Source organism: Stegodyphus dumicola, chromosome X1, assembly GCF_044657685.1.
Source record: "Stegodyphus dumicola isolate Sdum_Otavi_A_Nest chromosome X1, ASM4465768v1".
Taxonomy (NCBI): Eukaryota; Metazoa; Arthropoda; class Arachnida; order Araneae; family Eresidae; genus Stegodyphus; species Stegodyphus dumicola.
The window spans coordinates 220,881,441-220,903,523 of NC_140780.1; the positions used below are offsets into that span (position 1 = coordinate 220,881,441).

The 22,083-nt window shown below is 32.9% G+C and overlaps 1 protein-coding gene across 2 annotated transcripts in view; it reads left to right on the forward strand.

Moving 5' to 3' along the window:
* Positions 1 to 22,066, forward strand: part of LOC118184316 (xylosyl- and glucuronyltransferase LARGE2s-like) — a 131,396-nt gene extending 109,330 nt beyond the window's left edge. Inside the window, exons 11-14 of one of the 2 annotated variants that reach the window (XM_035353969.2) lie at positions 5,695 to 5,854; positions 6,014 to 6,103; positions 21,689 to 21,770; positions 21,865 to 22,066. In XM_035353969.2, the coding sequence (XP_035209860.1) occupies positions 5,695 to 5,854; positions 6,014 to 6,103; positions 21,689 to 21,770; positions 21,865 to 21,963 (431 nt within the window). In that variant the 3' untranslated portion in view covers positions 21,964 to 22,066. The remainder of the gene's footprint in view (positions 1 to 5,694; positions 5,855 to 6,013; positions 6,104 to 21,688; positions 21,771 to 21,864) is intronic. The other variant, XM_035353970.2, reaches the window with a different exon arrangement.
* The last annotated feature ends 17 nt before the right edge of the window (positions 22,067 to 22,083 follow it).

The following is a 22,083-nucleotide window of genomic DNA, read 5'->3' on the forward strand; positions in this document are numbered from 1 at the left end:
TCGCTGTCATATTATAAAGTTGCATTTTGGCAATATTTTGAATCTGAAAAATAAACAAGGTATAATGCTATAAAGCACAATTTACAAACAGCTCAAAAGCAAAATTAGCTATATAATTTATTAAAAATGTCTTCTTTTTAATTTTTTCATAGTAAGAGTTTTTCCCATGTAACTAATTAAGATAATCGTAATATAGTTAAATTACATTTAAGGAATAACAGTAAAATAAAATACTTTTATTTTCTTTTGCTGTTATATTATAAAGTAGCATTACTTTCCATTCTGGCGACTTATTATATAGCATTTTGAATTTTAAAAATAAATAAATAAATAAATAAGAACAAGGTAATGAATGCTATAAAGCACAGTTTACAAAACATTACATAGCAAAAGCAAAATAGCTATATAATTAATTAAAAATTTCTTCCTTTTAATTTTTTTCATGGTAAGAATATTTCCCATGTAATTGTCTCGGAATATTCAGAATTGTAAGAATATGTATCAGTTTTCTCTATAAAATCAATTTTACACTTTTTCTACTGCTTTTTTTTTTTTTTTTTTTTTTTTTCCTCCAAAATATTTCTAGTCCTTTTTCTCTTGCAGAATTGGTAGGGCTAATTTTTCTTTAGGATTTTACCAAGGTGCAGTGTGTTGCAAAGGATTTGAAAGTAAGATTTACACACCCACAATTCTGGAAAGCTCCAGAAAAAATTGACAAAATGAAAATATTTTCATTGTATTAACACATAATGGATGTATTTTATAGAAAGTTTGCGATGAATTTCTTACTTTTTGGAGAAGATCTCGAAGAACAAAGAAAACATAATATTTGAATGTTTTACTTCTGATACTAGAATTTTTTTCTTAACATGTTTATCTTCCCTATCTTTTTCTCTATTTTTCACTAGACATAAGCATGGAAAATATCAAAAATGCCTCTAATCTTATCACATGGGCAGGCATTATAGAAAGGAATTTTTTTAATAATAAAGAAATTGAAAACTTACAATTTAAAAGATTCATTTAATATGTCTTAATGCATCATACACATAGCTGGCACTAGCCATTTCCCACCTGATGCAATCCCTGTGGATCCTAAATTCTGCTGCCTAGTGCCTTTCTAAATTCTGCTTCCAGTGCCTGCTCTAAATTCTAAAAGTCTTGCCATTTCTAGATTTTGTTTTTTTGGTGTGTCACTAAATTCTAAAAATTCTGCCACACCAGCTCTGTAACCGCCCTTTACCATATATATTTCACATTTTTTCTGAATGTTCATATTACTAAAGAAATAAAATTAGCCACTATTTCTATGCATTCTAAATGCATTTAGTGTTTTTTAGAATAACAGAAATCCTTATTTAAATTCAAAAATTCGAAATGGAAAGGAAACGTGTTGAAGAAAGAAACTGAATACATAAAGAAAACTATTCTTCAAATATATAAGCAGTTATTATCATGTAAATTACCCAATTGTTTATGATTTCAACCTTTACTATAATTTCCCGTTTCTGTTTCCTCATATGATAGAGTTACTGAGCCATATTAAATTGTATAATCTTTGATCCCTAGTCCACATTATTAGTTTGAATTTGACTGCTGTTCTTTAATTATGTCACCGTGAGCAGTAATTGATTTTGTTTGCATCAGAACGTGCTTTTATGTTTCAAGTTCTTTTTAAATAAGAGGCCTATTGAAACCTTTGTCTGATATTGTCGTTACTTTCAGACAGTGATAATATGTTTCACGTCTGTCAGGGGTTTTGGACTATTTAACTTTTACCAGATCAAATAAACCCTCATTGGTACATTGTGGAGAGGTTGACAAGTTAGGAGATAAAGCACGCAGAAACTAGCAAGAGCACTGGTTTGCATATTGAGACAAATCTGTAATTGTTAGAAAAGATGCTTCAAGAGATGAAATCGATGTAAACGAGCCAAAATGTCTGGGAAGGCTTCAAATTAAAATGACGGGTAAATATTTTGTTGAGTGTTGTTGTTACAAAACATAAATGTTATGTACCTTTTAATGTGTAAATATCCTAATATCCTTCAAAAATCAATGTCATAAATTACATGTATTTTAAACTGTGAAATTTTATTGGATTTAGATTTTAATAGGTCTTTTTTAACAAATATTGTTAAAAAATAAAATTTAATAGTGATCATGTAAATCCATAATGACTAAGGTTATCAAACTACCTAATTTAATTTTTTATAACTAACTGCTTACCCTTTAAAATTATCTCTACATATTAACGCGAGTTACTGGCTTTCATTAATACTCACAACATAAAATACAAAAATGTAAAAATTGAAGTAAAACTTATTCCTTGCATCTACTGAGACTTAAAATACTTTCAAAAGTCTTTAATCTGGACATCCATAATCTGGAATGATCTATAATCTGGACCTCAAAGCTACAAACTTTCTGCGCATGCGTAAGCGCATATTGTGTTTACACATGCGCATATGCATTTACGCGTGCGCATAATACGCTTATGCATGCGCGTTTAATGTATAACAGACGGTATAAGCTAAGATAAAATTATCTAATTACCTATTTCAGTTAATGTTGCAGATTGCATTTTCCCTTAATCTTCGAATTGGATCCGGCTCATTATTTTTTGCAGACTGTTAGAACAATTTTATAAAAGTAAGCTTGAACTTTCGATTATGTCAAAAAGAATTTCCAATTCTGGAGCTGCCAAAGGATCTACAAAGCGAAAGCATATTTCAATGTCCATCAAACAAAAAGTGGAATTGCTGCAAAAAAATGGATAAAGGCATATCCTTTGTTTCTCTAACCATTCCAAAATCTGTTTATCAATTTCACGCTGCTCTGTGGAGAACGTCGCGGCATGCAATGAACTGGAAGTTGATATGTCAGCAGTATCCTTATCTTCAGGGCAGATTTTTTTTAATCATTCGGCTTATAATTCCTTACTAAATGTAGTATTTCATCTCGATGTACTCCGTCTTTGATATGATTTAAATCAAATTCCTTGTCATTATGAATATCATGAATACACATCAAATAGTTTTCTAGTTGCAATTTTCTAATTTCGACTATGCGTAATGTATGCTTTACGCATGCGCGCGTTGAAAGAAATGTTTAATAAAGTAAACAAATGAATATTAAGCTTTCTTTTTGTAAATTTTGATACCGTTTAGTTTATAATTGCTTTTTATTTCATAAATTGCGGTTTCGTATTTTTAATTTTATAATTTCTGCAGGCCGCCTTACCAGATTTAAATTGATGATCTATAATCTGGAAAAACTGATAATCTGGAATAGCTGAAGTCTCGACGAGTAGAGTTTAAAGACTTTTGACTGTAATACAAAACAACATATCACCTCTGGTGCTTTAATGGGTTATTGGAACCTTAAAGTATATTACCTGGGTTACAAACCCTGGAACTCTACACAAAGCTATGACACTAACTGCATCAAACAGAGCCTGATCAACTTTCAACACTTGTCAACCGTGCCTACATCAGCCCTTTCAGGTTTGTTCTAATCAGGAGGTCTCTCTCTAGACAAACAGCAGCACTGACAACGTTCAGTCTTTTGTTATGAATCATGCTGATTATGAACTTACTTCTCATTTTAACATATGTCATTTCACATAAAATCTACCTGCTAAATACTAAACCACTGGACTGACCAAGTAGATGACAAAATGAGATTATAAAAAAATCAACATAAGGCTAGCTGTTAATAAAACATAAATGTCATTTATTTTATTTTTTTTTTTTCAAATATGACTAACTATTATAAGTATAAAATATTTAACCCCTTCGAGCCAGGTAGCGAAAACGCGAGCTTATCGCTGAGGCCGGCAGTGTCTTACGCGAGCGTCTCTCCAGGGCCGGGGGCTTTTTTGCTACTAAGCCTAAATCCATGAAATTTCCGAAGTATCACCGCATTGTTTAATAATGCTCTATAGAGTATTTAAACGGCTTATGCTTTATAAATATTTTTATATATATACTTTAATTACCTTATTTCTTGTTTAAATGCATATTTTACGCATTTTATTTTAATTACTCGTCATTTTATGAATTTTAACATTATACATCTGAAAACTAAATATATTACTTAAAATTCTCTTTTCGTATGAAAAATTTGAAAACAGGGATCTGCACACAGTCCTACATTACATTCCTTGCACTCGTAATAACTCATTTGCCGTTTTGGAGGATTTTTCCGGGAATGTGAACAAACGAAGCATCGTCGTCTCATTTTCTTATCAGTCTCTTCTGAACAAAGTTTTGGAAAATGTCTTTCAGAATCAATATCTGAAATATTTTGCATCATTTCTGCTATTTCATGCTCTGTTAAACATTTTCGACGCTTCGACATTGCAACGGTAAAAACAAAGAATTCACGTCTAACAAGATCTAATTATTTTCTAAAAACTGAACTGCAAACCGAAATACCCAACGCTTTAGAGCAAATAAAACTTCTCTACTTACAGTAAACAACTACCACGTGCGAATAAAGTGCGATTTAAAGAGACGTCATAAATCACGCCATTCGGAAACATTTATTTCCCCGTTTGTTTATATAATCAAAAACACGTGTATGTGAGTCATGCTTCTCTCATTTCGAGTAGAAGGTCTAATTTACATGTATCTGAAACCATATGGACATACAGTGCCATCTTGTGGCAGAAATTATAGTTTGAAAAACGTTCCAAAGTACTGGCACAAATACGTGACAGTCGGTAGAGAATGGAACAATCCTCTGGCACGCCTGCGTGTCGGCCGGTCGGTAAGTGCGTTCGTTGCTGGCACGTATACGTGACAGTCGGCGCAAAGAGGTTAATGCTACTTGATAAAATGCATAAAGTTTATTTTATTCTCAAACTTATTAATAATTACATTAATTAATTCATGTTTAGTAATAATGCATACTACTTGGGGATCTATTTTATTTTTAGGATGGTATTACAAAAGTGAAATTCAGGCATACATAATATTTTTAATTGAATTTATTCAGTTCTCATTTGTTCATAGGTCGTTAATGTTTTCATTAATGTTCCCTAAAAGTCCTTAAAAGTATACTTAATTTCCATGTGCAGAAATGTGTATGAACCCTGTATTTATGATAAACTAAACCTTTTAGAAGAATTTGAGTGTAATCTTATGTGAAAGAAAGCAGCAAGTGCTTTTTCTTTTTAATTGCTAATTAAAATAAAAGAGCAGAATTAAAAGAGGTAAATCGTCTAATTTTAGAAAAAAAAAAATTTTTTTAGCTTTACTTTTTAATTCATGTGAAACTGAATAATTCAAAAGCACTTATTTTCCTAAAATGCCAGTCATAGTGCAGGGTATTAATATTAGGTAACTGTATGTTAACTATTTTTTTTTTTACAGTAGGGTAATTGTGAGGAAGCAATTTTTAACTCAATAGCTATTCATGAGACTGAATGGGTATAGACATGTGAGAAAGAGAACATAAATATCTTCTTTCCTTTAGATGCCTCAAGCATGATATACTTATAATAAAAAACTATTTAATGCTGTAAATGGGTTTCAAAAGTTTATTCTGAAGTGGAAGTTTTTTTGTTTGTTTGTTTACAAAATGCAAATATATGCAAAAGACCATGACCATGAAGAATTTTCCAAATATTTCTCTGTATTTAGTTGAGTTTCCAATGTTGTTAATTAGCCATACATTTTGTGAATTTAGACCTTTTTTTAAATGTTAGTAATCTGACCGATACAAATCCAGGAATTTCTGAATCTAGTGAATCTCATAGAATCACTGACTACTGGAAGTGGTATCGAGCTGATAAGCCCTACGTGCTTAACACATTTTGTGATAAATATGAGCCTTACATTGTTTTACAGTAAGTAAAAATTTATAACAGTTGCCAATTTTGCTTTCTGATATAATGATAATGCTATATTTTTTCTTCTGCATAATTCATATATCTGTAATGTGTTTAAAGTTGTAATGTGTTGCATGTATTTTCAATAATTTGCTCCTTTTTTCCCCCTTATTCAAGTAAATCAAGTTCAGTTCCATTATATGATGAACGATTCACAGGTTATGGGATGAATAAAGTGACTCACATAACAGAACTTTTTGCTGCAAAGTGAGTATTGTACAAATGTTTTGAATCTTTGCTGTTAAGATGTATCGTATGTTAAAAAAGAATGCAGAATGTATATTTTTTTATACCTGTATTAGTATTTTTGCTAGGTTAGGTTATTTGAATATGGCAAAGCACACCTAATTAGAGGGTTGACTTCATGGAAGACTTTCTCAGGAAAACTGGTTTGTATTCATGTTACACTCTAGAAAACCTTGAAAGCCAAAAATGAAGCCAGCTTGCTTACTTAGGATCAAACCCGATCGAACTCGTGGCATTCAACAGTCTTAACCATTCAATCACTGGTGGGGCTAGTGCATTTGTATGTGTGTTGTATTTAATGTGGTATTGTTTAAAGTTATTTAACATTAATGTAGTAGTTATGTTACCAATGTGTTCATCAAGAAATTAAGCATCTATGATATACTGCATCAGTTTTCTCCTACTGGTTGATTTTCATTGAGTGAATCCAGCAACAAGACCAGCAGATTTGAAAATTTTGAAGGTTGCCAAATAGTGGTGTATTGTAAAGTCTCATTACTGTTTACAATATTTTAACTACTTATCTATAGAATATTAGCAGTTAATTACTTTACTATTATGTATTCCTAGATGGGTAAATTCACACACACATATATATCCATCTATATATATATATTTTTAATTGAGAGTTCAAGGTAGATTTATTGAGATTATGACAAAGCAGGCTATAGCTGTCTATTTAAGGGGATGGATGCCTTCATGGAGGACTTTTCTAATGAAAACTGACTCTCATGCACATTACACATTGTTCAAAGTAGGGAAGACATTCCTTGTTAGTGGTCAAAGATATGAGAACATAAAAGTAGATGAATAAAATCGTATCATTTAGCTGAAAGAGACCAGTTGTTTCTGCCAATCTATCATGTGGCATTTCCACTGGATTGACATAGTAATCTAGCGATGCAGTACCAATCATTTGTTGAAAGCATAGTCTAGCAATACACACTCATTAGACATACTCTGATGGAGCATATCCTATGGATACGTAAAATGTCATGATAAATTCATGAGTATTTTTGATAACTGGAAAAAAGGGCAACCATCATGTAGCTTTCAACCAATGAGCAATGTGGCACATTTAGTGGCCTATCTCAATGTACCTGGAAATGCTCAGTAACTAGAATTTGCATTAATTGTGGCAAAGTTGCATGTCATCTAATATGATCTGACTGAGGAACAATGTTTCTACGATTGCTGAAGGAAGCATTTGTAAGCTCCTTCTTAGTGGCATTTGTATCATTTCCTTGCAAAACAGCAATTCTGTCAACCAACATCCAGAGTGAGCTATGAAATTTCACAAAGTACAGTACAAAGTCCGAAATCCAGACTCGGTGGGACTTAGGCGATTCTGGATTTAGGATTTTTCTGGATATTAGATCATCAGTTTAAATCTAGTAAGATACCATGTAGAAATTATAAAATTAAAAATATGAGAATAAAAGTATTTATGATCTAAAAGGTATCAAAATTTACAAAAGAAAAAAAAAAAGCTTAATATTTATTTGTTTACCTTCTTAAAAATTTCTTTCAATGTAAGTTGTTTAAATTGCTTCATTTGTGCTAATACTTTCTTTTTAATTCTCTATACAGACATAATCACTTGTTTAGTTACATTGTTGAAGTCCTGTAACTGCTTTTTCGAGAATTCCAACTAACTTGTCGATCAAAATTTTCTTGTTTTCAGTAACTTCTCTGTCCCTTTCTTCACAATCGGTAGCATTAATTTCTGGATCTAGAACCATACTACAGATTTTGCCATTCATTAATTGATTGATGATTGAGAAGCATTGTCATCACAATGAAAAACTTCTTTTATATCATCTTCATTTATTACCGCTTCTCCACATTTCTTTACAAAATCTGTTAATTGGAAAATTTCACCTTTGTTTTGCGATATCTGAAAATCTTTAAAATTTGTGGCTATCATAATCAGATTTAGCTATCCTGCACTATACACATTTGGCTATGCATCATGAGCTTGGCAACTAATGACAAATTGTTCCGTTAAATTTTATCTTCCTTCTATCACGCACTGAGACAATTAAGCCTGAATTGTATTAGTTTAGTTATTTATTATACTTATGTCTATTTCTTGCACATGCTTAAGGCTTATCAGAGTTCTGAATAAATAAATTCCCACATATACTCGAGCCTTATTGAGGGCCGGCACTAGATATCGTATCGCCTGATGCAGTCTCTGTGGTTCCTAAATTCTGCGACCCAGTGCGGCGGTACGAGCCCTGGCGCTGGTTCTGGGTTTATATATGAATAACAAATCAGTTATTCTTAATCAAATAGCCCTAAACGTAATCTTTGGGTTTCTGAGTATCATCAACAAAATCTATTTTTAGCATATGGAAAGAAATTTTTGGTGAATTTTTCCTCGTCAACATTTTTTAGTGCAGTTAACTTAAATCTGTAATCATCGCCAAGTGTAATGTCAACATAAAAGGTTACCATACTCCTTTATTATTCAATTACTAACAGAAAAAAAATTGTTTAGGCATCGCTAAATGAGTCATTACTCAAGTTGTCGTGTTGATAAGCATGCGGTGATAAAAGGAAAGTAAAGGGTGATCTTTTTTAAAGTGACAGTGTTTGGAGCGCCTGTAGCGCGATCTAATAGCGAAATTGCACCAAACTTGGTATTTAGACTAACCAAGACATGGGGAAAAAGATTCCGTGAAAAAAAAATTTATTTCCAAAAATAGCCGCAAGGGCATTTTGTGGCGCTGCTGTAGCTTACAATAACGAGAATTAGCATAAACCACGGGTATGAAAGCAAAATGCAAATGTTGTACGATGACAGCGCCAGTAATAGAGGCTATAAAAGCAAGTAGTAGACAGCTCCGACAAATAATCTCAGCTGATGTAAACTAGCTCCAGTGGACATGCCTCTCACGTTAGCGGAATGTGCGTTACTGGAGAAGCTGTATTACATGAATCAATGTAATGCATCCGCAGCTCTTGGGGAATTTCGAACCAAAAAAAAAATTACGAAAGGGGCCTTTATCACTGAATGGTCTTAAGAAAATGATTAAGAAGTTCGAGGAAACGGGGTCACTGACCATTCGTGCTGGGAGAGAACGTAAACCAATATCAGAAGATGATGTAATAACTGATGTGACAATTGCAATTGTTGAAGGATCGCAGGGAACCATTGCTGGTACTAGCAGCGCCCGGGGTGTAGCTTGACAATTGGACATGAATTATTCCATGGTATGGAGAGTTTTGCGGCACATTATTGGATTTTACCCCTACAAAATCAGCCGCTTTCACGATCTGAAACCAAGTGATTATGATAAGCGAGTGACATTCACTCTATCGTTTCTTGCTAGGGTAGAAATTGACGATGCTTTCCCATGGCACATTCTGCGGGGAGATGAGTGCCATTTTTATCCCAATGGGTCCATAAACACACAAAATAGCCAAATTTGCGCTTCTGAGCAGCCCCACACCGTGCACGAAATCCTGTTAAATTCCCCAAAAGTCACTGTTTGGTGTGGTTTCACAGCCGAATTTGTAATCGGGCCATTCTTTGTTGAGACATTCACTCCGACAGGACCCCAAACGTGCACCATAAATGCAGAAAGGTACCATGAAATGCTGCAAACGTTTGTTATTCCACAACTTCAGCAAAGAAACCGTCTCCAGTAGGCAATCTTTATGAAGGATGGTGCTCCGCCACACATTAGTAATAAGGTAAAGCAGCTGTTGCGACAAAACTTCACTGATGATAGAGTCGTAAGTCGCAGTTTTCCAATTGCATGGCCGCCTCGTTACCCTGATCTCATGCCATGCGATTTTTGGCTCTGGGGTTATTTGAAATCTTAAGTTTATGTTGGTGGAGTATCAAATTTGTCTATCCTAAAGGACAACATAACAAAGACAGTGCGGAATATTCCTCATGATATGTTACATACGGCAGTAGAGAACGTTGTGCACAGAATGCACTGTGTTATTTCTGAGAACGGTCTTCACAATGAATGTGGTCTAATTCCTCACCGGGGAAGTTAATGTAGTAAGTAAACATTAATAATTTAACTGTACAATTGTACGTCTTGATGTCCCATGTCTTGATTAGTCTAAATATTAAGTTTGGTGCCATTTCGGCTATTAGATCGCGCTTTCTCTTTGAGATGTTTGCCAAGCAGATAAGCAGCAACGGAACCAAATTACTGATCGTACAAATTTATGCTAAAATGATTGTTTCTTCAATAACAAGGTATTTTATTTAGTGTCGAAGTGACATTAAGAATCGGGACTCTCCAGATGTTTTATTATGCGCATGTGCATGCATAAAGCCTACGACTAAAACGTTGTTGGTGGTTTTGAGGTCCGGATTTTAGATCATTCTGGGTAATGGATGTCCGAATTTCAGACTTTATACTGTATTGAATTTTAATTAAATCTAGAATAGAAAACATAAATAATTGTACATGAAAAGGGACACATTTTAAAATTAGAAATCTCTAAAGTTAAAAAAAAAAAAAAAAAAAAAATCACAAATTATAACAGGAATGAAAATAATGAGTAAACGTAATTTTGCCAGAAGTTACTACATATTTTCTTTCTTTTTCACGTCAGTTGATGATCTAGAACAATGGTTACCAAACATTTTGAAATGCTGACTCCTTTTCAGAATCCTATGGTGGAGGCCCCTTAGGCCTATTTTAAGTCTTACAAGTTAATAACATTTAGGATTACTGTGAAGCAGAGGAAGAAGGGCTAGGTAGTGAAGGAAAGAAAAGTAAAGAGACATTAAAACAGCTGTGCAGTATCCGTGCAATGAAATCAGTTTCAACAGTATCTTGGTTTATTCTTAACTATTACCAGTGTACATAATATATTAAAAATTTTGCCGTAAAATTATTTCACAGTTCAATAAATTAAACCATTTACTTAGCAATAGATTATGGGTGACAGCAACTATAAAATAGTTCCATAGAATTTCACTACTCCTTCAGTTAAATTGTTAAACATTATTTATCATTATGTGTTAAACAAAATTTTTATTACTTATCACAGCAAACAATTTAATTTGAATTTTTCTAAGTAAAGTTCACTTTAATGTAACAGTAGGCTTAAATTAAGATATAACAAAATCATATGAACATTTAATGGGAAACATGTGACTGAAATCTTTGCACAGTTTTCTTATTTTAGGTTAAGCTAACGGTAATTGCTGGTAAATGCCCGATTCTGCATTTCAGTGGCTTCTGTACTTTGTTTTGGTGCTTGTATAGGTGGAGATTCCTGCTGCAGAGTTATATGAAAACAGCTGTACTAATTTTGTTTGTTAGACAAGATTTTGAATTCATCTTATAAATGCAGCCAAAATTACAGTAGACTTTCTTTATTTCATTTCATATTCAGTTTGGTGTGAGATGTGAAATATATAAATACCTTGCATTCTACTGAGTTGTTTTTTTTTTTTTTTTTTGTTCACATTTGAACACATTTAGAACCTATTTAAAGCCATCAAGCACCCTTGCTTGAACTGTGAGAAAATAGAAGTCTTTCAAAGCTTTGAGTCTGATTACTTGTTTGTATTTTTCTTCAGTCTTGCCGTTATTTTTATTCAAAAAGTTTTATAATAGGGAAGCAATCACTATCTTTCTTTTCCATTCACTCCGGTTAAACGAACACACTGACACTTGCATTAAACACTGTTGCATTTTTCTTTTAAAGGTAAGATTCATGTTGTTCAGTTTGTTAGAAGTGTTGGTAAAATTTGCATATTTAAAGGGTTCATCATTTACAGTTGTCGCCAGTAGAAAGTTATAATCCATCACAAATGCTGCTAATTTTGCATCAAACATGTCAATGCTTTTCTTCAAGTTTTCTGTTTCATGAGAATTCATCCAAGAGATAAAGCATTTCACCTCCTGATATGCATGCTGCTTGGTAGTAGTTGGCACAGAAGCTCCTTTTGATAGCTTTGTAAATAAGCATTTAGAACTATTAGCCTAGTGATGTCAGTCAATTCAAACATTTGCAGCACAAATTTGGTACGCCTGTTTGCTACTGATAAATGCCTCCTGTCATCAGTCAGATTGCAAATAGCTTTTAAATGCTTCTTTTTTGTTCAACTACTTCTTTATCATCTTCTTGGGTTGCTCCTTTTTTATCGGAAACTTACTGGCAAAGTATTAGCAGACATTCAAAATGCATCCATCCATGTAATACTAATATTTCAAATTATAAGCTTTCTATCTTTAGTACTGTATTTCACAGCTAATATAGCATTACTATATAGGTAAATGATGAGTAATAGAGTTCCATGCATTCATATCGGTCACTGAAGAAACTAAATTATGACTGACTGAAATTGATTTGCAATTATGTAAAATATTGTTGCATAGATATTTAATTTCTTTACCTATTCTATTTTTCTTTTCATGGAACTCTTTTATTAAAGGCCTACAGTTCTTTGTACCAAATTATTTTAGAATTATTGCTATCATGGTCACAAACTAAATGAACATATCGAATAAATGTTGTTGACACAGTACTGAATTGCTGGTTTCAGATCCATGGAGTGCTTATTTCTAAGAGCTGTATCCTGAAGGGCCACCAAATTCCCACTTTTTAATTAAAGAACTTTTTTCTCGATTTTTTTTTTTTTTTTTTTTTTTGGATAAGTTACAACACTTTTCTTCACAACACAATGTTCAACAGTATGATAAAAAAATAAAAACATCCAAATTTTGTTATAAATATTTATCATCATCATTATGATGTCAAAAGTGCCCAAGTCAACCTGGAAACCAATTTAAAGGATTTCATTTTCTTTTCACTATTTATGAACAATGTTTTAAAATGAAAATTTTAATCACTATAATTCAAACATTTCATTACTGTGCATAACATTTTAAATATATTTTAAAGCAAAGAATTATTCAAAGCAAAGCTTATTCATGAAAAACAGTCATTCATCAGAATGAAAGAATAGTAAATCAGATCAAACATCATTCTATGAAAGGTTTGACTTTAGGGAACAGTTGTGGAAGTGGGCTGTATCTAATATTTAAGATGTGAGGAAAGAGAATGTATTATGGGATTCCAAACATTTTTTCCTCAATATATTTCTTATTATAAATAATGCAATTACATTGCAGTTCTTTTGCATATGATTTGTTGTCTGCTAGAGGAGATGTAAAATAAAACTTCGCAAATTCCTGTTCAGAATGTAATTTCTAGTTTTTGTTTATTATTATTTATTTTTTTTATTTCATCGGTTTTATTTATTTTCCTGGAGTGGCTGCAAACTTCCCGTTAAGTGTAGGTGGAGCCCCTAGGGCTCCATGGAGCACAGAGATGGAACCACTGGTCTAGAATATCATTTCTCAGTCTGTGGTCCTTAAAGCCTGCCCTTGTGATTCTCCTAGATTCTAGAGACAGTAAATAAAATTCAAATTAGCTGTGTGTATCTCACTATATTTGAAAATCTCAAAGTTTGGAAATATCACATTGAAATCTCTTCACTTTTTCTCTCAAGATTAACATTTTTAAAATGAAAACTGACTCGATTAGAAACAAAGTACAGAAATCAACTTGATGTATGTGCCAATTTCAAACTTGAGTTACCAGCATACATCTGAACAAAGAACAGATGTGTAAGGATTGGCAGGCTCATCCATCTCATTAAAATGAATCCTTACATTGATTAAAGTTTTATGTAGTAAGATATCACAACTTTAATAGCCTTGAATTAATAAAAACAAATATAAATTTTCTTCTATTGACTTAGTTGCTCAATACCAATATAAAATTACATGAATTTTACTTATAAAATATTAATAAATTGGTAGTAACATATGCCTAAAAAATTGCTTCCAAAGCAGAAATTAAGTTTGTCCACAGAACATTTAAATTTATAAAAGTGGTTCCCACTAGAAAAAAGTTTGAGATACACTAACGTAGGTTAAAAGGTTGGGTGATGATTTTTGAGAAAAGTTTTTACATTAATAAACAGGTGTCAAAAGGGACAGCAATATGCAAATATACAGATGGCAGTAGTATCACATACAAAATGTATAAATAGGCAGCGCATTGGCAGGGCTTTCATTTGTATTCAAGTTATTCATGTTAAAAGGTTTCTAATGTGTTTATAGCTGCATGACGGGAATTAAGACTCAATGTAAAATGCGAGTTGTAGCTAGATGCATGGGACATTCCATTTCAGAAATCATTAGAGAATTCAACATTCCGAGATCTACAGGGTCAGAAGTGTGCCGAGAATATCTCCCATCATGGAGAACGTAGTGGCCGATCACCTGCACATAATGACCGAGATGGGCTTCGCATGCATTAGCAGGCAAGCAACACTCACATGAAATAAGCGCAGTAATTAATGTAGGATGTATGACAGACGTGTCTGGTAGGGCAGTGTGGCAAAATCGAGTGTCTTTACTAACCAAACATCACCTGTATTGCCTCTCGTGGGCTCATGACCATATCGGCTGGACCCTAGATGACTGGAAAACCATGGGTTGGTCATATGAGTCACAATTTCAGTTGTTAAGAGCTGATGGTAGGGTTCGAGTTTGGTGAGACTCCATGAAGGCATATATCCAAGCTTTCAACAAGGTATTTTGCAAGCTGGTGGTGGCTCCATAATGGTGTCTGCTGTTTTTTCATGGCATGGCCTGGGTCTTATGGTCCAACTGAATTGATCATTGACTGGAAATAATTATTTTCAGCTACTTGGAGACCACTTGCAGCCATTCATGGACTTCACGTACTGAAACAACAATGGAATTTTTATGGATGACAATGCACCATGTGACTGGGTTACAACTGTTCGCGACTGGTTTGAAGAACATTCTGGACAGTTCCAGCAAATAACTTGGTCACCTATATTTCCCAATGTGAAGCTTATTGAGCATTTATGGGACATAATTGAGAGGTCAGTTCATGCACAAAATCCTGCACTGGTAACATTTCACAATTATGGATGTCTGTAGAGGCAACATGGCTCAATATTTTTGCAGGGGACTTCCATCAACTTTTTGAGTCTATGCTACGTCGAGTTCCTGCATTTCACTGAGCAAAAGGAGATGATATCCCATGACTTTTGTCACCTCAGTGTGTGTAAGATAAAAATTTTCTTAAAGATCTTCATCATTAAATCTGAAATAAGTTCCTATATCTGTTTTCTTGTAAAGAAACAATTTGATACCCTTAATCAAAATCTCATTTTCCAGAACACATTTGATGAAACTCAAACGATACCAGACAAGACCCTAATTCTCAGAAAGAAAAAGACTATTGTAAGCTGAAGTATGATTATGATATGCAAGACATGTATTTTTATTCAAATGACTAAATAAGCAAACAAAAGGACAAAGAAATTATGTGAATCCCCTAAAGCTCATCACTGTCAATATCTGTCATGGAGTTTATACATGCTTACCAGTTCACTTTTTCTCTGCTTTAACTAGCAGTTTAATAGCAGAGGGGTAGCTTATGTCTAAGTGTACATATGAAGTTTTGTTTTATTTTGTCAAATATGTCTTAAAGTACCACTAGAGGTCCATGCGTATTTGATTTAAAAAGCCATATAAATCCAACCTGGAGTCATTACATGAATTTCCAAATTAAGGTAACTCATGATACTGCTGAACTAATACTTTCTGTCTTGTAAACTAACATTACAAAATGTCTCATATTGGTTAAAATTATGAAAAATTGTATTGCTGAAATAAAAAATCTCATGGAAACAACTTTAAAAATTGTTATTCATTTCAGTGAATAAAACTAAAAGAATTTATTGCTCAGACTGTTTAGCACAACTATCTATGCTTCTGAAACCTCATGACTTTTGTCAAGAAAAAGTAAAATTCTTATATGGCTTTTGTACAGTACAAAAGAATTTTATTTTACTCCAGAAGAAGAGGTAATTGTGCACAATATTATACAAAATCTACACCAAGCTAAGCTTGTTTTTTTTTTTTTTTTTTTTTTTTTTTTTTGTGTGTGTGTGTAGTTTTAAATTTGTGATATTGTTAAAAATTAGTTATCAGTCTTGAGAAATTTTATAGCTCTTAGAATAAGTGAAGAGTTTTAATTATCTTTGAAATGTATTTATTTAAGGTAAAATGTCACAATATCCATTATATTATCCTTTCTGACATTAAGAAAGAGAGTTTTATTTATTTTATGTGTGTGGCTTTTTGTTTGTAAATTGGAGCTAATATGTATTACAGAGTTCTCCATGAAGGCAGCTCATCTGTGATAGATAGCCTTATTTTCTTAATCTTATCAGTTACCCAACCAATTTGATGTTTTTGAAAGTGTTTATCACATTATTTTCCTAAAGACGAAAAAAACAATTTCTAATGCATACATATTGTTTGTTTCTTTATGAAGTTTTCTAGGAACATAAAAAATCCTACCACCAGCGGCCGAGCAGTAACGTCGCTGAACACTGGTAGTTTGGTCCGAGGTTCGAATCCCGCGAACGGGCTGGCTGCATGGGTGTTTTCGTGGTTTTCCCCATGTGTAACGCGTATACGAGCCAGTTTCCCTTAAAAAGTCCTCCACGAAGGCATCCCTCCCTTAAGGCAGATAGCCCTCGAGTGCTTTGCCGTAATCTAATAAACCAAACTAGGAACATAAAACTGTTGTTTCACAAGCTTGGAAAGCCGAAACGATAGGTACAGCTTGTAAAAAAGTTGGTAATTGTCGACCAAGGTAAACAATGATGAGTAACGTCCGGTACATCACCAGACAGGCAAAAACAGAGCTCTACATTTTACTGTAGGGATACGCCTGATGGTACGACCTTACCCTTCAGAGAACATTATATAACTGAAACAGATGCTCCTTGAAAAATTCTTATCCCAAGAACTGTAAGCTAACCTGGTGTTGAGTATCAACAGGTGATGCAATGAAACCATGGCTGGTAGGAAAGGTCATATGCCTTAATAAGGCTTTTCAGTTTGTTGTTCTCCCTCTTGGCTAGACAGTTTTTTGTACCAATGCCATTCCGTCAATAAAGCCTTTTTCTCTTCATTATGTACTTTATCTGCCCTACTCATTTTTTTTGCTACTATGCTTTTCTCATCCTTTAAGTACTACCGTAGTATGAATTTCATGTCTCTCAATTTATTTTTTGCAGAATAACAGCCAAAATCAGAAAAGTTGCTAAAATTTTGCACACTAACATAATTCTTCATTCCAGTAGCCAAACGATGATGAATAACATGTTATACTGATAATCTTTTAACTGTAGGTATAAATATAATAAATGGGATAAAGGAAAAGGTTATTGCTATGCAATATAGCATTAAAACCATCTTTTGCTGATTACATTAATCATACAAATGTTTATAGATGTTTCAAATAAACTATAATAACACAAATTAGATTTTAGAAAGTAAAAAAAAAAAAGTATGTTGTTTTGAATTAGCTGTTAAATAATATATTGTTTAAATTTAAAAGATGCTTGTCAGACAGTGGATGATAAGTGGCCTAGTGGTATAATGTAATGAAGACAAATAATGAAAAGACTACGCTATACACATTTCTAACATCAAAATGTAGAAAGTCTAACTTAGGCCTTTCTGTATCCTAAAGGTAATGAATAAATTCAGGTGAAAGGAAAAATCAATACTAGACCTTTTAACTAACTATAAGTAGATTTTAGCAATGAAGCAGAAACTCTGTAGTTTCAATTAGTGTTAATTACTTAATAGTTTAATAGGAAGCATTTGGTCATATCCAATTATAATTGTGAATTTCCATGCCAGTGTGAAAGGATATGGGCATCTATGACATCTTCTTTGGAAGCTCCTTCATTACTATATCTGTTCTTCCCTATGCAGATAAGTTTTTATTCATAATTATTTAGTCAGAAAATTTGAATTTTAAGTATGACCTAATTTTCAATATTTTGGTAGCCATGAAATGTACACTAGAACAGTAAGACAAAATTATCTTAATAGAAGCAATGTCAAATCAGTGTATCAGAAGTTAGAAAGCCAAAATCAGTGTGAACCAAAATATTTGATTATTTTAAAACCTTCAAAATATACATTTTTTAAAAACATACCAAAAGGAAATTTTTGCGTTTGATGTTTGTTACTTTTGAGGTTTCAGAATACACTAAACATATCCTTTTTAAAAGTTAACATTTTGCATGTCAATTTCTCCTATTAGGGGGAAAGAATTGAAGAGTTTGATGTTCATTACATCCTGTAAGTAATAACAAACTAAATATACACTGTTGGGCAACTGCTAAGGATGAATCTCAAATCGCAATGTAGCATGACATCAAGTGAGGATGGGGGCTAAGCAGGATAAAATACTGTTACCACACTGTTCAAATGTTAGAATAAAGGACATTTATTGTTTAGAAAAACACAGAAGGTTTTCAAACATCCAAAAGTATTCTTTTGATGCTGTGTACAGAAAAAATGCATAGGAAGGACAGCAAACACTTTTTCAGAAAGGTGTCAGTATGGAACAAGTCCACTGTGGAGTGCATTGCAACTTCTCTTGCTGTGTCATGCTTTGGACAACATTGCAGCTGTTGAGGCAATTGACCTCATCTCTCTGTCAATGTAGGAATGAGAGTGTTCTTGTTTTTTTTGGAGGATATTTTCAATCAACAAATCCCCTTTCCAGAGTATCCCAAACATTTTCAATGAATTTAGATCTAGATAACATGCTGGCCATACAAGGTACTGAATATTCTGACTGTCTCGAGAGTCCTGAACAGAGAGTATTTAATGACATGGTGAGGCATGAAAAGAAGTTTATCACCAAAAGCACCATGAAAAAGGCAGTTAAACTTCATATACATATAGTTTGCCATTGTCCCAGTAGGCCTCCCCCCATGCAGCCATTGATTTTGCTGCCTGCCCATATCATGATATGGATCTTGGATATTAGTTTATTTCTGGATATTTTCTGAATAACAACCAGTAACACTGTCATGCCAGATTACTTTGTGTCTACAATCTGATGACAACCTAATCATCTGAGAACAGTATACAATCTTAGTTATGTTTACTTCAATTGTGATATCACTGCAAATGGGAGGAAGTAAGGTGCTGTTTGGACAATGGGACACACACAGCTCTGTGGTTGTATAATACTCCTTTTCCCAAACAGCTGGCTAGTTTTTCACATCTGCTGTCACAAAACAGCACACACACATTTGCCACCTGCTGAGCTGTGGTACACCAGTTACATCATATATGTAATATATACCTTCATGATGCTTCACATCCCAGTTGTTTTAAATCATTTCCACAGCCATGACATAATGTTGTAGGTGAGTCTAAACACCCTGGTAATATCAGTTATTTTTCACACTTCTTTGAACTTTTCAGTGATACGATCATGTGTAAAATCATTCAAGTGATGTTTGAAGATACATCAAAACCTTCAAGATCACCAATTAAATCTTTCTTGGTAAAACAACTGCCCGCATGCGTCAAATTCTTTAAATCCTTTATCAGTACTATAATGTGATGAACAAGTGAGGTAATGAAAATTTGCACATGTTTACCTCTTCTTACTGTAACTCACATTCTGATTTTCCACATTTTGCTTTCTTTCAATTTGTGATTGCTGTGGGTCATAGTTTTGTCCATCCATCAGTGCATTATTTTAGAAAAGACCATTTTGTTGCTTTCCCCAGATATTATTTAATAATCTTAAATATTTAAATGAAATAAGTTTCGGATAATTCTATAGTATCTTAGATTCACAATATTAGATTCAGTTAATAAAATTTTCATATAGATGTTTTAATCAGGATTCATTAAATCAATTTTTAAGCAGAAAAATCAACTATTAAGGCCCGTCCACACGAGTACGCTAGCGACGTAGTTGACGCAATTTTTTTTGCGCCGGCGTAAATTTGCCTTACGCAGAAGACGTAAAACTGGGTTCACTCCTGTTCAGCCTTTTTCATCCGTAACGTGAACGTACAGCCAATAGCTGACCGAGTTCTTATCACGTGTCATAATCTGAAAAGCTTCTTGCTTACCCGTTTCAATATGGCGTCAGAACAACACAGAGATGAGTTTTTGCTTAAAAATATCATAACTGTATACAGCAATAAAATAATCAGCATTGTTCATGACAATCCTCAGATTTCTCAAACCATATATATTGGTATAAATTTCAAATTCTCATTAAAGGAGAAAAACTGTATCTTTATAAAGCAATGATCCAACCAGTATATCCATATAATTCACCTGTTTATAACATCATAAGTATAATACGAACCTAAATAAATTAAATTTCTGTCTTACAAAATTCTCCTTAATTATTATATTATAAATATTCGCTATATCATGTGTAATAAAAAGCTTTATAAAAATATAATGCTGTTAGCTTTTCTCATTTTGATACGTGGTTTTTATATTTAATCGCGAATCATTATATTCTTATTTTACCTATTATTATTATTGTTTTCATTTCTTATTTTATCCATTATTAATATTGCTTTTAATTTAATTTAAAAATGTGCACTGCAAATTTTTAACCATTAAACCCTTATGTAATGATATATCTGCAGCTCTTATATAAATTATCTCTTTATTTTTACCTTATTGCATATTACATCCTCCACATAATTTCTCACAAACTGTCCAAAGTTTGAATCTTATTCTAAATTCAAAAATAAAAGAAAAAAAAAAAAAGCTGAAAGCTTTCAGATTTTATATTACACTCATATGAGTAGTTTCCCCCCCCCCCACTCACACGCACATACACAATTCAACAGCATTTGGGCTAACATCACACTGTGCTAAAAATATTTAAAAGAGCAGCATATCTTTAGAAATTTAATTGGATGAACTTTTCTTCTAATTTATTTGTGTGATAATATATAGAAAATAATCAAATTATAGATCGCTTTACTTATTACACAGATTCCTTTATACGTACTGCCATACCACACATAAACAAGCAGACTGAGGGAAGGGGGAGTTTAAAAAATATGAAGTTGATTTTATTATATGGTGGATAGTGTTTTAAGTAATTTAATTGTCTTTACATACTGTATTCCAAACCATAATTCTGGATATTTATTTCGCAGACGAGGCAATAAAGAAGAAAAATCTCTTTGCACAGGCTCTAAATAAATCTTTCGGACCCATTTTCGCATCTGCTTATACACTTAATAGTAAAGTGTTAGCTATAGAAAAATCATCTGATTCTAACAACTTGCCACAAACATATAGAAACACAGTGAAGTAATAAAATACAGCTCCGTTGATTCTACATTACAGCGTCATGTGATTTTTGCACAAAATAGTTCTATTGGTTAAACGCACTCTTCGCAAGCATACTCGTTTGGACGCTTTTTCCCTGGTAACATAAAAGTGCGTTTGTCAGCTATGTTTCGAGTGTAGTCATGTGGACGGGCCTTTAAGCAGTCCTTGTCCATATGCAAGTTTTACTTTAAAGTAATAGGTAACCTTGAAAAGTGGATTTAACTTTGTTTCATTTAAATCTTAATATAGTAATTTCTAACAATTTTTTATGTATGAAATTAATAATAAATCTACTTATTATATGCAGTTATACCTTCATAGTCCTGCCTGACATATGGGTCTTGCATGTGCCACACAAGATTTCAAACTTTGCTGTTGAATTTTTACAGGTATGTGTTTTGTAACTTCAACAACATTCATCAATACTTCTTTCTTTATCTTATTTGTGTTTTGTGAGGAATATTTTAAATCTTTTTCTTCTAGAATGCTCATCAGCGTCTTAAGAACAGAATGGAAAGATTTGAATTCATAGCTGATATAATGAATACCTATAAGATGGGAAACTGCAAGCAGTTACATTAGACCTAAATATATCACCGCTGTGAGTGCCTAAATGTCCTGTAAAAGTCTATTTTGTTATTGTACTATTTATTTAATAATTAAACAATATTCCAATTATTAAAAACTGAAGTAATTTTTCTA